Source organism: Aspergillus viridinutans (assembly GCF_018404265.1).
Source record: "Aspergillus viridinutans IFM 47045 DNA, scaffold_8, whole genome shotgun sequence".
NCBI classification, from domain to species: Eukaryota; Fungi; Ascomycota; class Eurotiomycetes; order Eurotiales; family Aspergillaceae; genus Aspergillus; species Aspergillus viridinutans.
This window is the reverse complement of record NW_025091224.1, coordinates 1,745,227-1,770,212: the sequence shown is the minus strand read 5'-3', so window position 1 is coordinate 1,770,212 and position 24,986 is coordinate 1,745,227. Positions and strand designations below refer to the sequence as shown.

General features: G+C 45.7%; 3 protein-coding genes across 3 annotated transcripts; 2 read left to right on the top strand and 1 right to left on the bottom strand.

Annotated features, from left to right (window-relative positions):
* Positions 1 to 3,753: 3,753 nt before the first annotated feature.
* Positions 3,754 to 4,125, top strand: Aspvir_009600 (uncharacterized protein; the record flags this gene model as incomplete). The annotated part of the gene is made up of 1 exon (XM_043272739.1): positions 3,754 to 4,125. The coding sequence occupies one exon, from the start codon at positions 3,754 to 3,756 to the stop codon at positions 4,123 to 4,125; it is 372 nt and encodes a 123-aa protein (XP_043128674.1).
* Positions 4,126 to 6,311: 2,186 nt separating this feature from the next.
* Positions 6,312 to 9,320, bottom strand: Aspvir_009599 (argonaute/piwi family protein; the record flags this gene model as incomplete). The annotated part of the gene is made up of 3 exons (XM_043272738.1): positions 6,312 to 7,802; positions 7,883 to 8,169; positions 8,234 to 9,320. The coding sequence occupies 3 exons, from the start codon at positions 9,318 to 9,320 to the stop codon at positions 6,312 to 6,314; spliced, it is 2,865 nt and encodes a 954-aa protein (XP_043128673.1).
* Positions 9,321 to 15,089: 5,769 nt separating this feature from the next.
* On the top strand, positions 15,090 to 15,542 carry Aspvir_009598 (uncharacterized protein; the record flags this gene model as incomplete). The annotated part of the gene is made up of 2 exons (XM_043272737.1): positions 15,090 to 15,386; positions 15,444 to 15,542. 2 exons carry the CDS (start codon positions 15,090 to 15,092, stop codon positions 15,540 to 15,542), a joined length of 396 nt encoding a protein of 131 aa, XP_043128672.1.
* Positions 15,543 to 24,986: the final 9,444 nt, after the last annotated feature.

Genomic DNA, 24,986 nt, shown 5'->3' with positions numbered 1-24,986 from the left:
AAGGCTAGTTCCCAGGAACCGGCTGGAACAGGCTGAATAGCCTCAATTACCCCTTGATTGCGGGGTTGATAAGGTTCGTGCAAATTGCAGAGCACCGCATGACACTGTTGGCGTCCGAAGATAATGGAATTGTGCGGCAAGCACTGGTGGATAATTCAATGATACGAGGGTGAGGATAAGTGTTGTTCAAGGATTGTCTGTCCGCCATCGTGGGGTTGCAGTTCATGGCCAACTCTTAACTCTTTTCCAGTGTATTGCTATCTCTGCAGATCCTCCGTCTCCTCGTAACCAGAAGCCTGCTTGGATGACTTTCCACCTGCGAGTAAGTGCCGGACATGTCCTGCTGGAAGGATAAGTGGGCCTTACGTGCAGCATAGCAGTACCGAAGAGTACCCCACTAGGTAATATTATGCTATGATGATATTTACAGAAAGTCTGTTGGATATATACACATGAATAGCTTATTTAAGAAATAATCTTACTTAATATAGACTGATTAAGATTGCCCTCCTGCGCCCATCTCAAACACTCTGGGAGTGTTGGTTGAGGGAAGCTCTGCCACAGGTATAATAATAGTACTAGCAGGAATAGCATATAGTTAAGTATTTAAGACACAGTTTACTGTGAATTATTATTTCTCTTGTAGCTTTTACTAGTGCCTCTGTCTTTAGGACCACATGGCTCTTAATAATGTTATGAGACATGCGCCTAGTCCAACACCAGTACTAATGCCAACTACTGTTGCTTTTGAATCTGTGCAGTCTTATTCCCTATGGTTGCTAGAAGTTGCCTGACATCTTGCTTCCGGTGCAAGGTTCAACAGGCATGATCCCTGTGGGACGATAAAGCCCTAGCCTTTTTATTAATGCTTTCTTTCTGGAACACAGTATTTGTCATTCAGCAGCCTCCGATGATCATCAATCCTAAATGAAATGTGGGGAGAGCGTTGACCTGTGGGGTACAGCTCACTGGCACCATCAAAAGCACTAAGTGAGAAAAGTAGAAGACATAGTAGCAAGGAACTATCAATAGTATAATAACTGATAAATCTCTAATAGCCTCAATGTTGAAATGAGCGTACTGGAAAGTGGTAAAGAGGTTGAACTCATCTACCCTATCCACCATAGAATATCTGGTGGTGCCGAATCATTGGAAACGAACTCCGTAGCTTTCAAATCAGAAAATCATGTCTGGATAGAGAAAGAAAACGAAGAGAGAGAGTAGATACATAGCAAAGGTGGGTTAAAAGGTACGTATAAACTAGATGTCGGCAGTCAGGGACATCAGTGTCTAACGACTGTCAGAAAGCCGCAGAACCATAACTGTCATAATTGTAATTAAATCTAGATAGCATATTAACGAACAATATCTTTTAAGACATAACTGGAAATGAGCAGTAACTCTTCTAATTCTTGCGAGAAGCACATAAAAACGGGAAGAAGAGGAGAACGCAAGGCTTATTGAAGAGAGAGACTTGTCAGAGCGGTCATCCATTAAGAAACGGCCAAAGAAAGGTGAAAGCGAAATGACAAATGGAAAAAAAAAAAAAGAAAAAGAAAAAAGAAAAAAGAAAAAAGAGAAAAAAGAAATAGCCACTAACTCTATTTCTGTCATAAGGGACCTTTGTAGCAAACCCGGAGACATGCGAGAACTTCTGCGGGGACATTGTATACAATGGCCTGAGCACCGAGCGGATAGCCTAGATCTTTTTCGATAGTAGACTCAAAGAGTGTTTTGACATGACCATAGCGGCGCATCATAGGGTGTGATAAATGCTCTACGCAAGGAAAAGGCAACAAAGATATCATTTTACGGGTTCATGGTCACAGCAGAATATGACCATAGCACAGGCATTGCACTCCATATTACACATAATTGCCCAGCCAAAATGAGGTCTATCCTACTGGGCAGCCATCATGCCTTTGTTTAGTCACATATGTCATTAAATGTATCATTCTGGAGGCAACGTGTGCATTAGTTTAATTATGATGACAGTCAGTCTCCCCTTAATTACCCAAAAGGTAATGCAGATAACTGGAATCCAGTCGAAGGGCTGAAATATCATTTGCTTCTTTAAGAAAATGAATCATCAGTCAAGGCCGGTATGAAATTGACGTCTTCCCGTGTCCATACTGGATCTTCGCCCCATTTCATGCACGCAAAGCGAGGCCGGATGCTGTTGAAATGTCAAATGTCCCAAGGATTGCTCGCATGTTACAAAGAAATAGGCTAATTTAGAAACATAAGTTACCGTATCATTCCAAAAATCGCAATGGGCTTACGTATTCCTATAACATCTGCCAGTCTTGAACTATGCTGGTCCCGTCTGGCGCCTTCAGCAACTACGGCCCTTCTACATGACTGTAAGGGAATTCGGCTTATGGATTATTGGTGTAAATAAAACTTTAGCCTTGCACTGACTGTCTCATATGTGACATGGAAAGGGGACTTAGAGCGCATTGGCACAGCGCCAGCTTCTTAACAGCACAGAGGCAAAATATGCTTATCCCTTCTGGGAAGGACCCTGAATTTGTCGACCGTGCACAATCCCTAAGAAAATCTACATTATGCCTGTCATTATCAAAGCCGTCTTCTTTATTCCACCACTATATGGAAAGTTTAAGTTTTACAAGTCGGTTTGGCATCCTGCTGTACAAATATCGTTAATAAATGAATATCCCTGATGTAGATCATGTAGCTACGTCCACGATATGTATTTTGTCAGGTACCTCTTCCCCAGAGCCAAGCATAACTGCTCACAAAGTGGTCACTCTTCAAATTCCGCACCAAAGCATGTATTCATAGGGAGGGTCCGGAATAAGTGTTTACTGGTTGCAGAACGACTAGTAGTAGCTATACTAAGTAAGGCAACTTGTGTCACCAGGGCGAAATCTCGTTCTCGTTCCACTTCCAGAATGACTGACCCCTTCTGTATGGCACATATTGGTCGGGTTTAATGACAATGCATCCCCCTCCAACCCCAAGATTCCATTAATGCGCAGACCTAGGATGTGCTCAAGGTATACTCTGGCGGAGTTATATTAGTACGTCCGTCTGACCAACAATGAGTTCAACAGCAGACCGAGATTTCAAGTGCACATATCCAGAGTGTAACAAGGTGAGTTTTCAAGCTTAAACAAATCCGGCTTAGGGTAATAACCATCCCTCTTATTATAGTCATTCAGTCGTCGCGCCGACTTGTCTCGCCACCATTTAGTTCATACAAACGAAAGGCCATTCAAGTGCACAATACCCGGTTGCAAACGAAGATTCAACCAGCGTACAGCACTCACGATCCACCTTCGGACGCATACAGGAGAGAAACCTTTTCTTTGTGCGGCAGAGGGGTGTAACAGAGCATTTGCCGATGTAAGATGCCCTGTGATAATGAATATTGTGTCTATCAAGAATCAGACTCATTAGTGTTGGCTCCGAGAATCTAAGACATCCATTTGCACTTTAGAAGTCCACATACGCCCGTCATCTGCGTGTTCATACACGAGAGAAGCCATACCTGTGCTCGATTGGACAATGTTACAAAAGGTTTGGTTTATAGGTTCTACCCGGTCTTGCCTATGGGACTGCTACTGACCATTGCCTCACGTACATAGGTTCACTCGCAGATCTGTTCTGGTCAAACACCAGCGGGACTGCCTTCATCAAAGACGAATCGAGCCACCACAACGCAGCCCTCCACCCATTGTTCCTAGTGATGGACTTCCAGAGCCCCATGTTAGTCTCGGGATAAACACTATGGCTTCCAACACACCACCATCAGTCAACCCTAATGAGGTGCCAAGTCTCCCAATGGGCTACTCATTCGATGCCCTGTACAATACTGTGCCACCACATGCTTTTGCCCAGGACCTATCCACCATTGGCGGCACCGGCCACCTGTTCCCAGGAGCCACTCAACCACCGCTTCTGGGTTACGGGCCCTACCAACAAACCTGCGTTTCTGACTGGACTTTGCAAAACGTGTCAAATGCGGCAGTCCCACCAATTCTTGCCAGCCAGAACTTTTTCTCCGATCTGAGGTTTGAATTCATGGAAGATGTTCTACCATTGGCCGCCGATGCATATCCTGAACATCTTCTAGAACAACAGTCAGATCATAAATGGTAAACGGTCAGTCGATCAATAATCTCCCAAGAGCAGCAGGCTGGGAACTCTGCTGATTTTGCTGCAGTTATAACCGATCGAAAATATACCTTGGTGACGACAGTCCGTCCTGACAGATGCAAGCCATAGAGCGAGAGGCTAAATATAGTCCAGTGCAATTAAACATTTGGATAAATTACAATCTGCCATACCTAATACAGAAGCCACGTCTGGAATACAGCGTGCAGTATGGGATGCTCTTTAAGAGAAGGTATCTCTCTCTAGTTCAGGTTGCTGGCTCTTTGGTGCGCCATATCAAACGAGTCTTGCGGGAACATTCAAATTGCGAGGGATTGACTCTCAAGGCGGGAAATCCTAGATACATCACGTGGTAATAGCAAACTACTTAAAAAGGATCATTGGGCTATTGGGCAACAACACATGCGCTAATTGTAGCATATCCCAATTGATCTCATATTCCATCGAAGTAAACCAGCTCAGTTATACGCTAGGTCAATGCCTTTAATGCTAAGCATAACCCCTGATTATTGCTTTACATGATATACTTCTAATTCAAACGTTGCTTTGGATAAAACTAGCACTAAGCCACTAACATTAGCAGTTACTAGGAAAAACAACGTGAGATGGGGCCTTAAAGCAAAATGATTCGCCCTTGGCTTACATTACATCACGGAATTTGATTGTTTGACCACCAATTCCCAAAGCGACTGATGAAGGCGGTTAAACCGCTCTGCATTGGGCGCCGGCTTGCTGCCAATCAATTGCAGGTGTGTTCACAGGTAACCAAGTTCCCAGGCCAATAAAATGAAGAGATAGGCTGTGCACAAGCTTGCCCCAAAGTTCGTTACGCCTTCTAGATATTGCCCATCAGAGCTCTGGGAAACTCGCTATACCTATATCTACTGTCTGGCCATCACTGCCAGCCAGGAGATGCTCATGGACATCTTTCAACAAAGCCTTACTTCCGCAATGTATCATGCTTGCGCCAGCCCCTATCTCCAGATGTATGGTTCTATCCTGTCAGTATGTCCTGGCTAGGGAGAGACGTCTTATGTACGTCCGAGAAACACCTTGCGCACAGCAAACCATTAAACATAGACCTGAATGATTCTGACAAGTTGCACGACACCTATTGGAAGCAATGTGCCGATTTCCTCAATGGTAAAGTGTCTTGGGGCATGACAAATATTTGGACCATAACTAGTTAGTTAGTTACGGATTATTGCATATGTAAGCACATGTATGGAGTGCTGCCCCCACTTCCGACAAAAGTACATTGGACATCCCATCGTGTTTTCTGGGCGGTGATTTTTGTGCCTCTTGTCCCATGACGAGTGGTCGTGCCGATTTCCCGGTTATATGATAGAAAAATTGCCCTAAGTGACTACCAAGTCCAGAGCCCCAAGCCCAGCCGAACAACGATGGGTTATGGCGTTTTAACTACGAGCGGGATGTCGGGATGTAAGTTCAAATGCCGAGATGTCTTAGCAGAGCTGTTAGCCGGCGTTGTGGGGCTTGGGGCAGGGGGTTAGACCGTAGGGGATGCCTAGGCGACAGTTTCGCCGCCAATTAGCCAGCCCCTGTCATATTGAGTTTCGGGGTTTTCACGGCGTTTTTCATATGTGTCAAGTTACGCAGTTCGACCGTTCGAGCCCGATATTCGTGCCAATATATGGACTTTTGAAAGGTCAGTCTTGATTCTCATTCGCGCAAAATGTACACTGTTGTCGATTCAGAGCTTTGATCCCTGCCTGCCAATCCTGGTTTCCTCATTGGTTGCCTTGCTGTTCTCATGCGGATATTCTTACAGATACCTCTGCAGATTCTCTCTCGAGACTCTCTGTCTTTCAGCAAGCAGGAAGAAAGAGCGTTGCCTTTGAGCGCGTGGAAACTGGGTGCGGAAGCACGAGGTTCCATCGAAGTAGGAGACTGAACGCCCTGCTTAGTTATTATTCCACGTTATTTTAAAACTTGATTTATTCCGGACTAACATGTTTGATAGGTGGAGTAGATTAGGCATACAGCACGACTAGTTGCTTACTGCAACCCATCGCTTAAATATACGAAGTATAGAAGTGACTACCATCTCCCTGCCCTGGGGAAATGCCCGTTTCCTGATTGCGACGTTATGCAAAACTGCCTAAGATCCCAAGTTCATTTGAGAACAACAACCCCGCCACACAGAGACCTCAAATATAGAACATGGTATCTCGAACAACAGGATGGAGGTCAATCCGATCAGGTGCCTCTTGTCCCTGGTCCCGAAGGTAGCTGAGATAGCATTGCACACGGGAACAAACCAGATCTGCATAGACCACTGGCGGAACCACGCTAGGTACCCTGGTTGCCCGACCATATCCGTAGCACAGACTGTGCGTTAGCGTCTGTAGATCATCCGGCACAAGAGACAATTTGTCATCCCCGTCTTGATAGCGTCGAAAGATTTCATCATAAATGACCACATAGTGGCCAGGCCGGGCAGTACCGCGCGCCGCTGTATGCGACTGGAGGTAAAAGTCCCATAGTCCGTCGTCGACCACTCCACGATCGATAACGGTGCCATTGCCGGGATTCTGTCTCCGCGGGCCTGCCTGATCGAGGTAGAACCTCGTATGATGGCGCTTTTCCACTATCACGATCGATATGTGCGGTTTTCGGTCGGGTCTGCAACCTTGAGTGTAGTGGGGATTCGCCCCTGGCCCAGTACAGTATATTTCGTCGCATGCTTTGCGGAGAAGGGAATATTCGATGTCGAGGACGGCTTTGTATTGCGACTTCGACACGCCGTCGCGGTAGATCAAGATGTTCTCTGGCAGATTGCCATTGTTGTGTTCCTGCCACAGACGTAGCTGCGATCTCAGTAGCCGGTCTATACCAGTCACAATCTCTTGCCGTGACTCCTGCACAGCGACCGCAGCTGGCCAGTGGGACAGGGATCCACCATCGACAGAGGCCACCATGGCCGCCACGCTGGGCGCTGAATGTCGCATGGAGGGGCTAGACTCTTGCGTTGGATGTGACACATCTACCCCAATCACCATAGTTCGCTCTAGGTTCGTGCCAAGGCTCTTGAGAATGTGGTTGCAGCCCCCTAGTTTCAGGTTGACTTTGAGGGCGAGGTTGGCGAGAAACTGGTCGTTTGCCCGGATGAGCTTCTCACCTACGACACAAATATTAGGAATACCGTACTGGACATCACACAGGTACTTGATCAGACTGTAAAGAGTCTCGTCCGGCTCTGGAAGAGAGACTAGCATGAAAAAGGACTTGGGCTCATGTTGCCGGGCCTGAGCCCCGCAAGCACGGAGAAATCTGTGCATTTGCTCCCGCGGACCAGTAGGGCCTTCTCGGTATGTCGCCAAAGCTGACATGTCAACTTCAACGCCGGGCTCGTGGGGCGGGCAGCCTGCAATGCCAAGGGCGATTAATTTGTCGCGAAATCCGGCCAGGGCGGGTTCTATCGACCGTGGATCATATTTTGCCGTTGGCTTACGGCTGACGATCGACATGACAGTCCAACATCTGACGCGTGCTGGTGTCAAGAATTGTACCCCTTGTAGATTCCATGTGGCTGCCTGAGTCAGGATCTCCTTTCCATGACCATAATGTACCGCTGGCGCGGAGAGTTTGCGGGCAGGTACAGTGATCATGGTTTCATTCACGGAGCATCCGAAAGAACGCTGGTAATCGAAGATGCGTGATACTTGTCAGCATTACGGCAGCTTGTAACATACCAGAAGATACTATAATCAACACTTACCAAGCATGCCACACCATCAGGCGGCCCTAAAAGCCGTTCGATCTTCCTTGTCAGCCCTTGTTGCCAATGCAGACTGTCCCAGCTCGCGTTTTTTCTCAAAGCCCCGTCCTTGCCGCTATTACCCTCAATCATTCGAAGCAATTGACGAGTATGCAAGCGACTAAGTGGAGTTCGCGACAGCTGGTCAGGCACCACCCAACACACCTCCGGAGGGAAATATGATGGATTGGCCTTACTCCCAGTGTTGACAACAGGGAGGTACGGATCGCGCAGGATGATCCCGTGTGCTATTGTGACGTCTCAAGCGATCAGCTGAGTTCGGTGAGCTTCGGACGTCACGGCTTTACTTACCTTCCTGAAAATACTCCGACACGGTCGTATAGCCTTCCGATGTCGCGTTTTTCCTTCGCATTGGACTTCTAATCCGTGGTTGCGAGTTCGAGCTATTCTGTCGAAAGAACAGAACATCTTGAGCTCCACTACCAGGACGGCGCACGATGGGAGGATAGGCCATGTTCCTCCCGTCCCCTGGCATCGCCAGCCCGAAAATCGTCTTGATCCGTGGCAGAGATCTCCGGCCCCCCATCTTCGATCTGAGATGAAGAAGTTGAACGCGCAGGCCTCGCAGGTACACTGCTAGCTGGCCCATATCGGGGCCCTTGTCGCGCAAAAATGTCGTTATTAGCCGGTCGAGGGGTTGCGCCTCGTAGCATGCCACATACTTTGGTTGGATGTTTACCAATAACCGATTATCGATGACTTTAACCGACACAAATAAGCCCCTCAAGACGTTCAGGCTTGCTCCCAGGCTGATCGGCCTGTCGTTTATGTCGAAGTGCCTGTTGGAGCCCACTGAAACAAATTGGGAAGAGGCGTACCGGGGATAGTGGCCGATGATGATGTTAAGCGCTTGAATGAATTCGTCTTTGCCAGGTAGTTTTTGACCAACCTTCCCCTCCTCTCTGTGGCCCGAGGTTAATTGAGCCACAAGTTCGTCTGATGCGAGGGTGCCGGTATATCGAACCCGGAGGTGGTAGGTATTATTTGTATCGGAAGAGACAGGTAGGGGCTGATCAGGAATATCAAGACGACGGCTCGATATAAGGGTTTGGTGGCCATCAGTCGCAATATTGGATTGTTCCTGGTAAAAGTGTGTCCGTAACAGGGAGAGCATGACACGCTTTGGTATGGGGCCCGGCCGAGCTCTGCTTGCCATGCCATTCTCTGATGGACAAATTTCGACGTTGTACCGGTACAGGCGGAGGTTAGGATCCAGCATCAACTCAAAGTAATTGGCTCGTAGAACAGTAGGGACTCCAGAAGCTCCATAGCCTGGACGTGGGGGTAATCGGGCGGTATGAGAGAGTCCAAAACCTTCCTTTCTAATGCTGGCTGTTGTCCTCAAATGTGGCTCGTCGTGTTTTTGGGCGTGGTCCATTTTGAAGGGAGGGTTGTTGACTGTCTGCGGAGCTGGCGGATATTTCTCTTCCTTGACGACTTGAGGCTTGGCTGACCGATATATTTTGAAGGACCGAAGAGGGGCATAGAAAATCTCTTATGCGCTCCGTTCACATATACCTTGGCAAATATTGCCCCTATGGAAACGGCCACTAAAATCTTCATATAGTTCTGTCCTTACCGAGATTGTGTACGCCTTGGGCAGCAAAGATGTTTAGCTAAGGCACAAGAAACCAGTTCGAGTGCAGTAGCTCCACCTACACGTAGGTCTTTGCGTACAGTCTCTACATTCCTGGACGTGTACATAGCCATCAAGACCTAAGCGGGTAGTCTAGTACATACCCTCACTGGACTGGGACAACACATGGTCAATATTTATTGAAACATTTTGATTGTTCTTCGCCGTCGTCCCCTTGCCTGCTGCTGCCCTTAGCACCGGTCAGGAGGTGGCCTGGGAATCCATGCGCGTCAAATTGGCCGGAGCAGCATTATCAAAGCCAATGGCGGGAATGTAGAAGGGTTTGAATGAGTGTGCTCAAGAGTTAGCCACAGATAAGATCGAGCTGCAATATTGAACAGTACCACCTAATACCATTTGAAAAAGTTATGGTACTGTATTATAGCCTCAGGAGGATTTCAAGTTGTGGTTGCTGTTCGCCCAACGAATCGTCGGATTCGGAGTCGATATACCCGTAACTAAAGTGCACCCAACAATGATATGATATGCATACTGAATAATTTGGGCTCAATACGGAGTGGTATGGGGTATCTTACGTGTACTTCTAAAGGCAGCATCGTCTCTACCCGATAAGAGATCAATAATGCTAAGAGCAGCATATTCATCCAGGCTGTACCTAAGGATATTAATAGTTGTAATACTTCAGAAACCCCTTAATCCACCTATTATCATCTGCATGAAGGCACGTACTAAGTGTATATTTGGCATAAAACCACTAATGGCTTAGGCCTTGCAGAGAAGCATCTGTATCATGAATAGAAAGCCTAGAGTTTGTCGAACCTACTCTACGTCACGCATTTTATGACGGAAAAGCAAAATCTAAGGCAAAAAGGACGCATTTGGTTTTAGGGGTCCATCCGTTGATTAAGTGCCATTAGAGTAGGATAAAATGAGATAGGTTCTTTCGCTATGGTCACCTCGAGCTATGGCTATGCGACGTAACCTCCTTTACCGTGTGCAGGATAGTAGGCCTCATTTTTCAATATTTACAGCTATGGTCATCTCAAGTTCGAACTTAAAACGTAATCATTGGCGCATGGAGACCAGGGCAGGAAAATAGTAGGTGCCAAGAGATAGACTGCCGCCCCTTAACTCCTTAAGATGACAAAAGTCGTTTGCATACATTAGTCCTTGCAAACAGATGCGTCTCAGAGCTATTCGGAGGTACAAATTATGCATATCCTAAGCTCTCCGGCTCCAGGTAAAAAAAATACATCGATAGGTTCCCGTCGTTGTCTGAGTGAAGCATGAAATGAGACAGGGCATTTCCTAATCCGCTAAAACTGTTTAAAAAGTGACGTGATAAGCGATACCTCGAAAATGCTGGCCTTACAACTGGTTCTTTAGATGTTTTATCATCATAGTTGATCCCATATAGTACCTTTGGATAATCTCATCAAATGAATCTCTTTCTCATACTTCACCCTCCTACACAGAATATAATGTCTGATTTCGGGTCTAGAGTGCTAGATGATTTCATGATTGAGCGCCCTCCCGAACTAAATGTGGATTATCTATCCCATCCATCAATGACTCAGGACCTCTGGTGGTATATTTACAAGAGAAAGAAGAATCTCAGTAAATATTACCGGCTCGAGAATTCCCTCTGGAGAGCATGGTGGAGAGTGGAAAAGTCCCTGCATAATATTCCGTCTCAGAAAATCAACTGGCGTATGAGTCCTCTATATCTCAGAGATATTTTATGTTTAACTCACTGCAGGTACAAGGAAACTAATACAATTTGGCTTTATGGACCGCTCCTATCTTCTCTCCCTATTCTAGCGGCAGCTCCGGTCTCCCAATTCAGTCGGGAGACCCCTCAGTGCCCCGAAAGTCGGCGATAAATCAAACAACCAGTGCTGGCCATGCGCTCCAATCTCAAAAGATGAACGCCAAAACTGCAAGTGTAAGATGCACGGAACAGGTCCACACCTTTCCTGGCCACGTAAGACTAGGAGTCAACCTGTTCCCGATACATATCTGGGTTTTCCTCGCAGTCCCGCCGCTCGCCTAAGCCTCCCGAGCATCATGTCCGTTTTAATGCGATCGTTAAGTAGTGTGTCTTCATGGAGTCAGGAGAAAGAAAGATCACCCACTTTTACGCAAGGTTCATTCTATGAAATTCAGTGCCGAGTGCATCATCTACAATCCTTGAGAAAACCAACGGATTCGGGAAGCCAACTATGGCAATTACAACCCCTCGAGGGGCTCGTATCTCATGTGGCGGTTACTTGGAACTATGACTGAGCCACACAGTTGCATTGGGCGACGGTCCTACAAGACCGATACAACCATCCGTATAGCAGCTATACCTGATTCTAAGCCTCTAAGCAGTATTACAGCCATTGTTGAATGGCTGAACCCAAGGGTCCCGTTGGAAAGTCGCAGAGGCTTGAGCTTGAATCTCCAACGTCTGTATCATGAAGCCATAAAGGGCTCCTTCTTTGTATGTTGGTTGATATCAGCTTGTTATATCTATACGACTTATTGTTTGGGGGGTAGCAGCCTAAAAATCCATGCTTTGAACTATAGAGTTGCCCACATTTTATGTATACTACCTTTCTGATGTAGTATTCAAACATCAACGCATGCAGGGATCCGATACTGTCCTTTTGCCTATTTAAATCGTAATAAAATGTCTCCTTAGCTAGTCTTATCATAGTAATTTTGGTTACTGGTGATATATAATGGTCGTAATGAGAATTGGCGAATGCTGATTATATATATTTACCTACATGAAGCTTAACTCACACCTCGACTCCATAGACGGAACAAGACAACAACTACTGAAGTCTCAATATAAGAACATAATCTAGACTACCTGTAAATGATTCTATCAGGCCATCAAACCAACTAAAATCTTGAGATCAACTTCAGCTTAGAGTGATCTAATGAAACTATCAAGATTGATGAAGGCACTGCGTCTCTGGCATAGAAATTGTTATCGGACGACAACTCTTTGCCTTCCTGACTTGTATCTTCTTATGTATTCGGCTATTCGTGCTGCTTTCAGGTCAATTATCACATTCTGACAAGTACTTCCGTTAAGAGGTTGGTACAGGTGTTCAGAGCCATCCAACGATAATGTTTGCATTGATACGAATGGATGTATTTATCCCCTATTATAGCAAGCCCCTCACATAAAAGGTGAACTGATAGCTCTGTAAGATTTTATACTCTGTATTACAAGGTCCGAGGAACAACTTTAATGGTCACGAAGAATTAGATCATGTTTTGGAATAAGTGCATAGTCTTGGAATATACAGCTTGTGGCTAATAAATACAATGTGAGAGAGAGACTTGAACATGGACTGATTGACCACATGCGTCGCAAATCAACTTGATAATAAGCATTGCTAGGAAGATATGCACTTTAAAAGACTTTAACTTGGCCGAACCAGTCAGCTCCAACATCCGGAGCTTGACTGCGTTACTGCCTGTAAAAAAGCCCACTTTTGCCAATCCTTCTCCATCCCCAGTGTCCAAGCCACTAAGTCACAATGAAGTATACCTGTCACCTTGCTCTAGTGCATGTATACTTCGGTGTGGGTCTGTGGGTAGGATTTGGAGAAGGAGAATGAGCGATTGAGCAGTAAGATAGGCCGAGACGAGCAAGGAAGTCAAACTGAGGAAGAAAGGAAAAGAAAGTTGAATTTCAGAGGGGCAGATACGTCCTTAAATAGCCATATTGCTCAAGTTGGGCGGCTGTTGATTCCAAGGCAAAATTATCGAAACTTAATTGGGGGTTTGCGTGTGTTTCCCTGCAGCCGCCAAGTCTCTTTTGCTGGTGAATTTTCCGCATTCAGCCTCGAAAGCCGTCGATCTCACACACGGGGATCCACTCAGAGCCTTATCAATGACCTATACAGTCTCCTGGCATGAGGAAAGCAGCTGCATAGCCACTAAGCTGTCTCGGAGCATTAGGCCAGACAATGTAGGTATCAGGATGTTGCTGTACTAATGGTGCAGGAGACCACTGAATAAGTGGAGCATACCATCAGAGCAGCCATTGTCAGGATTGCAGCCTTCGACTATGACCTGGACAGTCTGAGACGTGAACGGAGACACGTATGTGGGCTAGATTGGCTTTGTTTCAAGATAGGACTCGTAGCTTTTAAGGGCCTAGGCTGAAACTGTCTTATCTCAGGTCTTAGCAGAGGCCATCCGTCGCCCAAGTTGAGGATGGGACTTTCCAGAGTATAGAGCTACAAGCATACTTCAACATGACCTTAACGGCTTTCGGCAAGGGAGAACAAATCATAAACAGGGGAAGTATCAAGAGTCATACCTTCTAATGGCCATAGCTCCAAGAGGATAGCCCACGTCAGCCTGAATTCTCTACATTTCGTGTCGGATAACCATTAATTTCACCTCGGGTGGGTTGCACTCATGTTTCTGATTGTGGACTATATGGGCTGGGTAGCTCCGATCCACGTTCTTTGACACGAAAACCCCGATTCGTAGTATTAACATGTCTTCATTCCGAAAATAACAAGCAATGCAGAAGTGACTTGGAGCAGTCTGTACTTGGAAAGGACGCGGCTGTAGGCCTGGGCACATTCTAAACTATCTCCACCCTCGCGAATGTAGTTTACTTTTTAATGCATTTATGACCTGGTTATTGGATGATATTGGATTGGTGATGTTGATTTTGCAGTATGATTAATCAAATTCGGTCTCTGTTTGCAGCTGTATGAACCGTTTGCCTGCGTTTGTAACTTAGCATATCCCAGATGCCTTGCGGAGATCCAACAAAGTATCCTTAAACCTGAGAATAATATATACGTTTGAGACTGTCATCTTCTCCCAGAGGTGTAAGTCAATCATTTCCACATACTGGCAGCCCTGTGATCTCCATATGGAGCTTCTAATAGTTGTTGTCCTTGGCTTTTTAGTAAACCATACTTCCCAGCCCCATGTTTGAAGATGATCCGAGCAAATACGCAGAGAATGATGATAATATTTCTGAAATAGATCCAGGGGCCATGATCATGCCTAGGGATGGCCTTGGACCCTGATGAAGTCAGAGCGTCTATAGAGCAATGTGTATGCAGCTCATATCTCCAAATGGCCCGAGCAATTCAGTATTCTTTCTCTTCGACTACTTGTCACCATCTGGTAAAGCATCGATATGGGGACAACTAGTTCCATACTTGGAGGTGGATATTGCAATGTTAAGACTGGAACAGTAGTAGACACAGGAGGCCTTACACAGGGAGAATGAACAGTTATTGTATGAAATCACGGAATCATTACTGGAGGTGACCGTAGCAAAGGGATTGCCCTCATGCCGTTACCTATTCATTCCTGACCTCCCTATGCATTCATTGAACCTTTATTGACAAGGCGTAGGGGCAGCTAAAAGATATATAAACCTCTAATGACCTTTCATAGCTCTGTTTCCTACTCATCAATCAAACATCTCCATCCAATTCAGAAGCAACACAAAGTCTCGAACGGCAAACAAATTCATCAAGCCAGAACCTTCTGTCAAATTTTAATATCATCACGATGCGTTCCAGCACTATTGCCACCGTCCTCGGCTTCACTGCGGCTGGCTTGGCTGCACCTCAACGAGATGGCCTTGGTTCCGGCATTGTATCTCTGCCATTCGGCACGGAGAGTGCAATTACTCTCTGTTGCAGTGGTAATTTTATCGCAGCTCAAGGGCTGACTCTCACCGGAGGTGTAATTGGCGGCGGTACAATTGGCGGCGGTACCCCTACTTGCGTTGCCTATAATTCGGCCATCCAGAATTGTGCGACTGGTGATGTCAAATTCACCTGCCCTGTTAGCCGTGGTGTCTTGGTGAGTTTCCAATCAATATCCACTGACCGTTACGCTGAGTGCTAATTATCATGCTAGGCGGGCTGCTCTGACCCGAGCGGTGCTGTAACAGCTCCCCAGGGTCTCCTTCAAGAGGTCCTGAACTTGGTGCCATCCTTGCTCAACATCAATCTCTAAGTAAGCTTTATCCGATATGTTGGGCTTTGTGCCGCATGCTGATGGCTGGGGAAATCAACTAGTTTAGGGAATACCGTTCGAGTTCAATGGTGTCATAACGTTGCGGGAAGACACCATGATGTGCAACTTGTGTGGAAGATGCATCCTAATTATCATTCAAGAGCCGAATGGGTCTGGAGGTTGAAGTGATTCATGCTTATCAGAGAGCACCTATGGCATCTTTTTCGGCTGAATTCATTTCTGTTTCCAGGGAAACCCATGCGACATCATTATTTAGTAGTAGTTTTAGTCTAATACAAGGATCATTCGTTTCTCATCTTCAATTAAAGGATGAAAAATTTCCTGTACAACAACCTCAAATGAGCACAACGCCTTCTCTGACTCGATATGTATAAATGGCTTGCTCTCCGGACGAAAATCCACTGCGGCGGCTACAGTGAAGCGCAACATGCAGAAAATGCGTTCTAGTCTATGTAATGGCTGAATTCCAGTCCTGCACTGACCCATAAAGTGTCTGATTCTTGTAAGCGTTCAAAATCTTTCAACACAGTCAAAATGCTGCCGTTTGCTCGTATTGGTGAGTATTATGCTGAATGGATGAGATGGGCCTTTGCATCTAAGGATCGAAAATTGTACTTTTCGCCTCGCATAAAACGCTGGATGCTTGCTATAATGTAACACCCCCGTAATTTTATACTCAATATCGACGACAGACCGTAATTCATGAAAGCCAATGCATTCAGATCTGAACACCCATTGGGATTTAATTCTGGACCTTGGGCTAGCCACGAAACAAAGGAATCCTGGGCCACCTTCATAATTTTGGAGTTGAGAGAACTTTATTCAAAATATTACTTTCTTAAAAGTGTGCATGATTTGGGTATGGTGTATCCTCACGATAGTAATGATCAGTGTGGCAGGGTAGAGCTCCGCTTGGCCTTCATTTCGCGCGAGAAGTATGGATAAGCCGTAATCAGTAAGCCGTTGCCAGCGACGTGGGCATGATTTTGGCCCATGTCGATGCGGAAAGGCTATGTATCCACCCTAACTCCCCGATCATGCTTTTATGACGGCGTTCACTCGCGCCTCATCTTTAACATCCCCAGATAAGCCGCAAGCCTTGTCCAGTGGAGCGTCCCCAACTCCCAACTTTTGGCTGCCGCCTTCCGCGCAGCGCCAGATATCCAGATCGCGTAGAGACCACCCGCCGCCGCACGCCTTTGAATGCCAGAGCGTAGGCTTGGCCGGTTGCCACTTCCTAATGTTCGCGAAGAAGGGAGTAATTGTTAAGCCATGAGAACTTTCGAGATCTCGCAGAGATGAAGGTAGTTTACTGGGTTCTGCTCCCGCTTATTCCTGGGGGAAGATACTCTCAAAATGGATGAACATATACAACAAACTAAATTTCGACTACAGCCTAAACAGGTTTCTACTTGCTGAGGCTCGAAGACGCTATCTTTCTTTAGTATAATGTGTATAAACAGACGGAGGTCAACAACCTTTGAAGTATCCTACTATAGGTTTGAAATAGCCCCAGACATAGGAATGATAAAGAGATGGAACCATGAAGCATGACTATGTTCACCTATTACCTCACCCTAGATATGCAAAGACAACATTCCGTATCTGAACGGAGTGGAAAGAGCCACATATATAAATATGACCACTGCACCAGTAATGAAGACTAGTGTTTTTAGTCAACATTATCCGGAGTGGTAAGTCTTGCCCCCATTATATTTTCCTTTCTCAAGTTATGAAGAGTATCCGCATTGGGAGATCATGTTTCACTAGGAGAATTGGAGATAAAAATCCTTTGCTTCCCAAGCCGACTCTTGTCTTCTAGTTATCAATCATTTGAGGCGCGCAGCGGGTTACCATCACCTTACTTGAGTTTGCTATCTGTAGTAAATTGAACGCAGCGCCCCGTTTCCTCTCATCACTTACAACTCTCGGGCACGTGCTATCTGAAAATGCGATTAGCTACTCTCATATCCTTCTTATGTTTCATCGCAGGCATCGTTGCTGCCCCACGGAGTGAGGCCAATCCGCCTGCCTCGCAAGAAAGCCCACGCGGAGAGCCTGGGAAGTCCAATAACGGTGGCCATCTCCATGACAGTGGCACAAATCCTCCTGGAGGCGAACCCCAGCATGCGAAAATCTGCTTCTGCTGTCCCCCGGACAATCCACGTCCAACTTGGTGGTGTGACCTCTTGACTGAATCAGGCACTTGTCCTAATTTCGATTCGGGCTTTACGGATAAGGTCTGCTGCACATTTAACTTCGACGATGGTACCTCTGTAAGTTCTATGCCTAAAAACAGCTAAAATACAGCATTATATTGATACCGGTGCCTAGAATTGTGCAGACCTTGGTCCCAGCGCTGCAAATGCAGTTACCGCCGACTCAGCAGTCAATTCAATCCTTGGCAGCGTTGGTACAGTTGTGGATGGTTTGCTGAAAGGTATTCAGTAGCGGGGTGAATGCAGTGGTGGATCGCTCGAAAGTGGAATATTAAGGTGTTTGAGGAAGCTGCTATACGACCTGTGTGCTATTAAACCTGCTCGACACGATAACGGTTGTAATGAACACAGCCGATAGCAGAAACAACTACCATACGTCTTACATCGGCTGCCAGCTCTTCCTATCCTACGTCATCTTCGCATTCGCTGCCTAAAGAGTTGCCAAAATCTGAACCGTGGATTCATATACAGGGACCTACTTCTAAGCTCTTTGAGAGTTCAAAAACAGATAGTAATAGGAGAATCAAGAACATTCATTGCTTCCATCCCCACAATATATCATATCAAATACATATGCTACCTAGTTTAAGAAAGTCTGCAAACCTCTTCTTACGGGACTGCTGCACATACATGTTTCAAGGCGTTTTATTTACAGTCTGAATGTCTCTGGCTGATGCCTTGATAGTGACATTGTGACTACTTCCATACCTTCCACGACATGAATATGAAAGAAATAATAATACATAGTTATCAAAGAGGTTAGGTCGACCTCCAGACCTACGCCCTAGACGCACTCCAGCAATTCCCTTGCATATGTACGATTTGCATTATTCCCCATCTCCTCACCGAGCGATGGACAATCTGGTCTCTGACAGCCCACCCTTTGTGGCCTTAGCGAAGGGACAACATACCAACTGCTTCTAGGTGCTGAGAAGCTCGCACATGTCTCAGGCCTCCTTATGCCATTGTTCGGCAATTCTATCTTCAATATCAAGCGTTTGGCAGTCCCACTCTGGAAGTACAGATTTTTATATGCCAGCCTCCTTTTCAAAATTTTTTGTGATGATCAGCAGCTCTCCATGCCCATCTAGCTGTGGGTGGGGAACTGCAGAGTGAACTTTGATTGGAATCAATAGGAGCGTAATAGGCTCCACAATCCACATTCCAATCTGCGAAAATAGTTATTCATTATGATATTGGTACTAAAGCTAACGCAGACACATAAAACAGTCTAGGTGTTATGCTAAGCTACATTTAATTGACTGATTAAACTCAAAAGAAATATAGCGAGGCTGAGAGGAATGGTGGTATGGCGGCTCCTGTCCTATAATCACACTGTCTTTCGAAAAGATCTCGTGTCTTAGGTCAACGAGTGTCCCTGGGCTCAGTAAGCTAGGCGGATTTAAATGCGATACCCACCCAACTCTGAAAACCTTGAAGGAATACTGCATCCTCAACAGATATCTAACGTTCGAAAGCTATAAAGGAAAACAGTGGTACACTCTATGAAGCATTTCTAATAACTAATTGATATTCAACAGTACTTGTTGGCACACGACTCCATTCAGGATGGCTAGAATATTCCTACTCATTATCTCCCTCTGTGGTGAGTCATCGACTTACATGTATTCTACACTACGAAGCTCTTGAAACTGAATAATTTGCTATTATAGCAATCACACTGGCTCAATCGTGTTCCCCTGGCGTAGGTTATCTTTCCATTTGCTTACATGTTATGAAGCTGATATCTCTATAGTGTTCATCGGGTTTTACATGTTGTAATGGAACTTGCAAGTCACTGACCAACGACAGCCAGAACTGCGGGTCATGCGGTAATATTGTAAAATCACCTCTTTCCTCCTCATGAATTATTCAACAGAGGGACTGATCCTATGTCGTCATGCCATAGTGCCCATCTGGATCGATATGTAATAACGGTGCCTGCATCTGTATTGCTACTAAACAGCCGCCCTGTAATGGCCAGTGTGTACGTTAGCCTACAACATTTGACATTCAGTTTAAGTGAATCACTGACCTTATGATACATGCCAGTGTCCATCTACTACAACTTGTGTTGGAGGGGCTTGCGTGTGCAATGGGACTGGATCTCTCTATTGTAACGGAATATGTGTAAGTCAACCTACGAGTTAGGCTCCCTGTTACCATTAGTATGGTTTGAATGACCATTTATATCACCACAGTGTGCAACAGGCCAAAGCTGTTGTAATGGAGTCTGTACTTCCCTGAATACCAACAATAACTGTGGAACATGCGGTGCCATTGTAAGTCTGACTGAAGCCATCCCCTCTCTATACCAGCACCGACGGACGTTGACATTTGACATTTAATAGTGCCCATCTGGCTCAACCTGCATTAATAATGCTTGCATCTGTGCTCGTACAGGACTGTCTCTCTGCAGTGGACTATGTGTAAGCTATTATCTGAACTTAATATTCCAAGAGAGACTTATTTTATGCTAATAGTGCCCCGGTGATAACCTTTCCTGCTGCAACGGAGCTTGCAGTAACATACAAACAGACCGTCTAAACTGTGGGATGTGTGGCAATAAGGCAAGTCGACCCCCTCGGCTGCACTGTCGCATTGCAGCTAATTTTACACTACTAGTGCGCGGCGGGCCAAGTCTGCTGTGCCGGTTCTTGCTCGAACCTAAGCACCAATCCTAATTGTGGTGGATGTGGCCAAGTGGTAAGTTACCCTACGCCTTGCCTACCGTTCTATAATAGATGACGTTTATGTCTATTCTACAGTGTCCCTCAGGCTCAACTTGCAATTCTGGGACCTGTGTCTGCAGCAACAGTGGGCAACCACTCTGCCACGGGCAGTGCCCAAACTTGAGCTCTGACCCTAATAATTGTGGAGTATGTGGCAATGTTGTAAGCTACCCTACTGAATGAAGTAGCTTATGGTGGACGATTGACTCCGTACTGTTACAGTGTCCGGCTGGTACGACTTGCAATTCCGGCAATTGTAGCTGCAGCAGTGGGCAAGTCATCTGTAATGGAGTCTGCACTAGTCCAGGCTCTGATCCTAACAACTGTGGAACCTGTGGCAATATTGTAAGTTCGATGTGTCAAGGTACGTTTGATAGAAAAGCAGGATGTCTAACTTGCTACCATATAGTGCCCGACTGGCTCAACATGCAGTTCTGGTTCTTGTATATGCAGCAACAGTGGACAACCTCTCTGTCATGGAGTCTGCCCGGATTTCAGTTCCGACAATAATAACTGTGGAACGTGCGGAAATATTGTAAGTTCAACCTGATGATTAAGTTACATTCAAGATATATACATAACCCCGTTCTACTCTACAGTGTCCAGCTATGACCACTTGCAGTAATGGTGCATGTATCTGCACAGCTAGCGAAGAGCTTCCCTGTAATGGGCAATGTGTAAGTGAGGCTGGTGATCTCATGTCACCATGGTCAGTGTATAGCCTATAGGCATACAAGCGGCTCATACTGGATGTTCCTAGTGCCCAGCTGGTTCTATATGCGGCGAGAACGGTTGTATCTGCGTTGCTAACAACCAGCCTCCATGTAACGGGCAATGCGTAAGTCGGACTCCTACTATCCTCCATTACCATACAGTTTGTGGCTGATTCTCTTCGCTATTCAGCAATGCGTAGATAGCCAAAGCTGCTGCAATAATCACTGTTTTGACCTGAACTCTGATCCAAATCACTGTGGAACATGCAATATAAACGTAAGCTTGCTACAACTTTCTATTGCGATAGGGGAGATGCTAAGCCAATAACCCCTAACAGTGCCCCTCTCTCTCAGCCTGCAATAACGGTCGTTGTGTTTGCACTGACACTGGCCTGCCTCCCTGTAATGGGACATGTGTAAGTTAATTTTCTGTTCCGTTCTGAGTTGTTGCTTTCTGTTTCTCATAATGCTAGGCTAATGCTAGGTGTCACATTAGTGTCTGAATAATGCTCTTGCATGCTGTGCTGGAGTTTGTGTTTCCACTCAATCAAGCCATGATAACTGTGGAGTATGTGGTAATGTGGTATGTTAACTTTCTCTCCTTTTCCTACTACACTGTAGCAGGCAGTTGATCTGTTATTTCTACACAGTGCCCAGCGACACATCCAACATGTGCCGGGGGGATTTGCACATGACATGAAGAAGCCCGTGTTTACTAATATCCATTTGGATTTATGTGAGTATTTGTAGCACTCAGTACCAGAATCGTCCATTGAAAAAGTTACTGCAATATCTTCCAGTTCTTGCATTGTCTATCAAACTCTGCACCGTTCGTCCAAGCCTCGACAGATTGGCCTCGCGATCTGGAAAGAAAGATAAGAACACGACAGTAACAATGCATTGTTGGCGCTCTTCTTGCATCTACTGTACTCAGGGAGCTGATGTATTCACCCTCGAACTAGCCAGATACAAATAAGGGAGGGATTGAAGGCTGTTAGCAACCAAGACTTCTTCGGTATCCTTTCACTCCTAAAAATGGATAATGACAGAAGAGTGGCACCTCTTTGTGAGTAAAGCTGTCGAAAAGGACGAATGATGGAGAGTCTCAACGTCGTTGCCTGCGGGTGATTGTAGACGCGCTGTTGCGGTTACAAATCTATGGAATTCTGACTTTGCTCCCCTCGCTCCATTCGGCAGCGTGGAACGGAAAGTACGTGGCACATTGAGTCCCTGGATTCCAACTGCGTTGTAGCACAATATACTTTTATCTATTCGTACGGTATACCATGAGAGGAAATTTATCGAGCTGACTTCCCCGTATGCGCTCCTCAGAGCAATGAAAGGGTACCAGGCTAGGTAGGCTAGTAGACTTTACGACAGCACAAATCCCAGTTGTTGATGTCTAGTTGACGCGCAGCTTCACCTTTCGATAGAAGTGAGGCCGACAGGTTACCCAATGCTTCAGTTGCGCTTCACTGAAGTCAATTATTATAACCGATGCTTTACTAGTAGTGATCTGCGGCTGTGTCTATGGTTGCAAGCAAGAATCAGTATATGATTACAGTAGGCTCAGGCAAGGCAAAGGAGATGATAGTTCTAGCATCAAGTTTGAAGAAAAAGTTTGGCGCTGGAGCGTCTGTTGGAGGATCGAGGAGGGCAAGGTCCCCATAAAAACACTTGTAGTTGCGTATCAGTTGGAAATACTTAAGAACAATATTGAAAGACTGACCTTCCTTGTTCTATTTCTCTGCGCCTTAAATGTTCAACCAGAATATCCTCGAATGTTAATAGGAAATATCTAATTACTGCCAATGATACTCACTAACTCGCAGTAAATTACCAACAGGCGCTAAGGGCATTTGATCAATACATATGTCCGTAGAAATGTCTGTGTCACATAACATGAATGTAGGTGCGCCTTGAGTGATTGCCAATAACGGCTGCTAAATGACAGGCTTTGTTGTAGCATTGTGTTGGCCTAAGCGTTTGGGGTTTGCTCGGCTCGGCGGATCATGGAGCACTGAAGTCGAGACCCATTGCCGTCATCAGACAGGCTTTGGACGCGTTCATATGTGACGTGTGGCAAGGGCTTTATGCAATACAACGAAAAAGGGAAAGCTTAGTTTGTTCTGCCCAACTTATGTCACTAGCATTAACTCAATCAGTCCCATCGCGCAGTAAACTAAATAGGAAAGAGGGAATAGTATGGAGTAGGAGGTAAGAAGACAGTGCCCGAGACTAGGCTTACCAATCTAAAATAGCCGTCTTTTCCGTCTCTGTCAGAAATTAACCCTGCAGTATTGCTGTGGCCTCCTTTATGCGCGGTGCTATCCCTGCGTAAAGTAATAGCAACTTCTTCCTTTCCTTACATAGGGGGCTATGGTCATATTTACTCACCTCTAGCAGTGATTCCCATTCACAACATTATGGGCTGGCCCAGCTACATACTAGCGTCAGTCGTAGCTTTGCATAGTAGAGAGTGAAGGCTCTTCCGGGTGTTAGCTACAAGTATTATAAAGGAATGCCAGATTAACATTCTAGGAATCATGACCACATGCGGTTTTGCAATATGGATAGGAATTTACACATACACACTGGTTGGCTGTGCATTGTGGCTGCGCGTCAAAGTAAATTGAGTTTCTTAATTCTAATAGCAGGTCCAGTGAGCAGCATGCCAGGAAGGATAGGTGCACATATTTGAATTCCTGCCTACTGTAAAGTTCAAAGCTCTAAACTCTCAAAAGTGTCCATGGTGCATGGGCCTAGTGCGTGAATCACAATTAATAGTCCCTGTGTAACAGTTGAGAAGGTTCATATTACTACTGTCTGTGGCTGTTCCTAGTCCCTAATTATGATAATGGGTTCCATGCTTCTTTGTTTCTTAATCAAGCATATAATGTTAACTTCCCTCTCTTCAGCTTGCAATACTTTCTACATTGATTATTACCACTAGCCTCAAGCAAGGTTTCTGCGGTGATGTCTCAAAACAGTGTTAAACGCTTCCAATGCGCCTGGGCAAATTGTGGGAAAGTCAGTGGATTTGTTTCCGAGTACTTGATAGGATTTGGCCTGACTAATGACCCTCGTTTACAGTCTTTCAAGAGGAACTCTGATCTTTGTAGACACCGTCGAATTCACACCAATGAGAGGCCTTACCACTGCCCAGCGGATGGATGCAATAAGAGCTTCATCCAACGCAGTGCTCTAACAGTACATGTCCGAACACACTCTGGAGAACGTCCATATGTATGTGGTTTTGGTACGTGCAGCAAGGCTTTCAATGATGTAAGTACTAAAAGGCTCAAACTCTACTTTTAAACTTGCTTCCTCATGGGTGATGTCTAACTATTATACAGACTTCAAGTTTGGCTCGCCATCGCCGAAGCCACACAGGGATAAAACTCTACAAATGCCCCGAGCAATTATGCAATAAGAGGTAGGAAGAATCAGACGTCCTACAGGAATGCTCAGAACTAAAATTATTCTTCTGTTCTCCACAGTTTCTCTCGGAAAGCAACGCTGGCAAACCATCAACTACACCACCATGTGCCTGAATGGGAAGCGAATGCCATATACGGACACCTCAACTTTTGTCCGCTACCATCCCAGTTCATCATGCCTGCTCCATTGCCTAATGTCCCGAATGAGATCCTACAAGCACCGTCAGGTCTAGGCCAGCCATCGGCTGTGAATTACGGACCCTACCTGCCGCAAAACCATCCACCGAGCTATTTAACTACAGGCCTGGAGATATCCGAT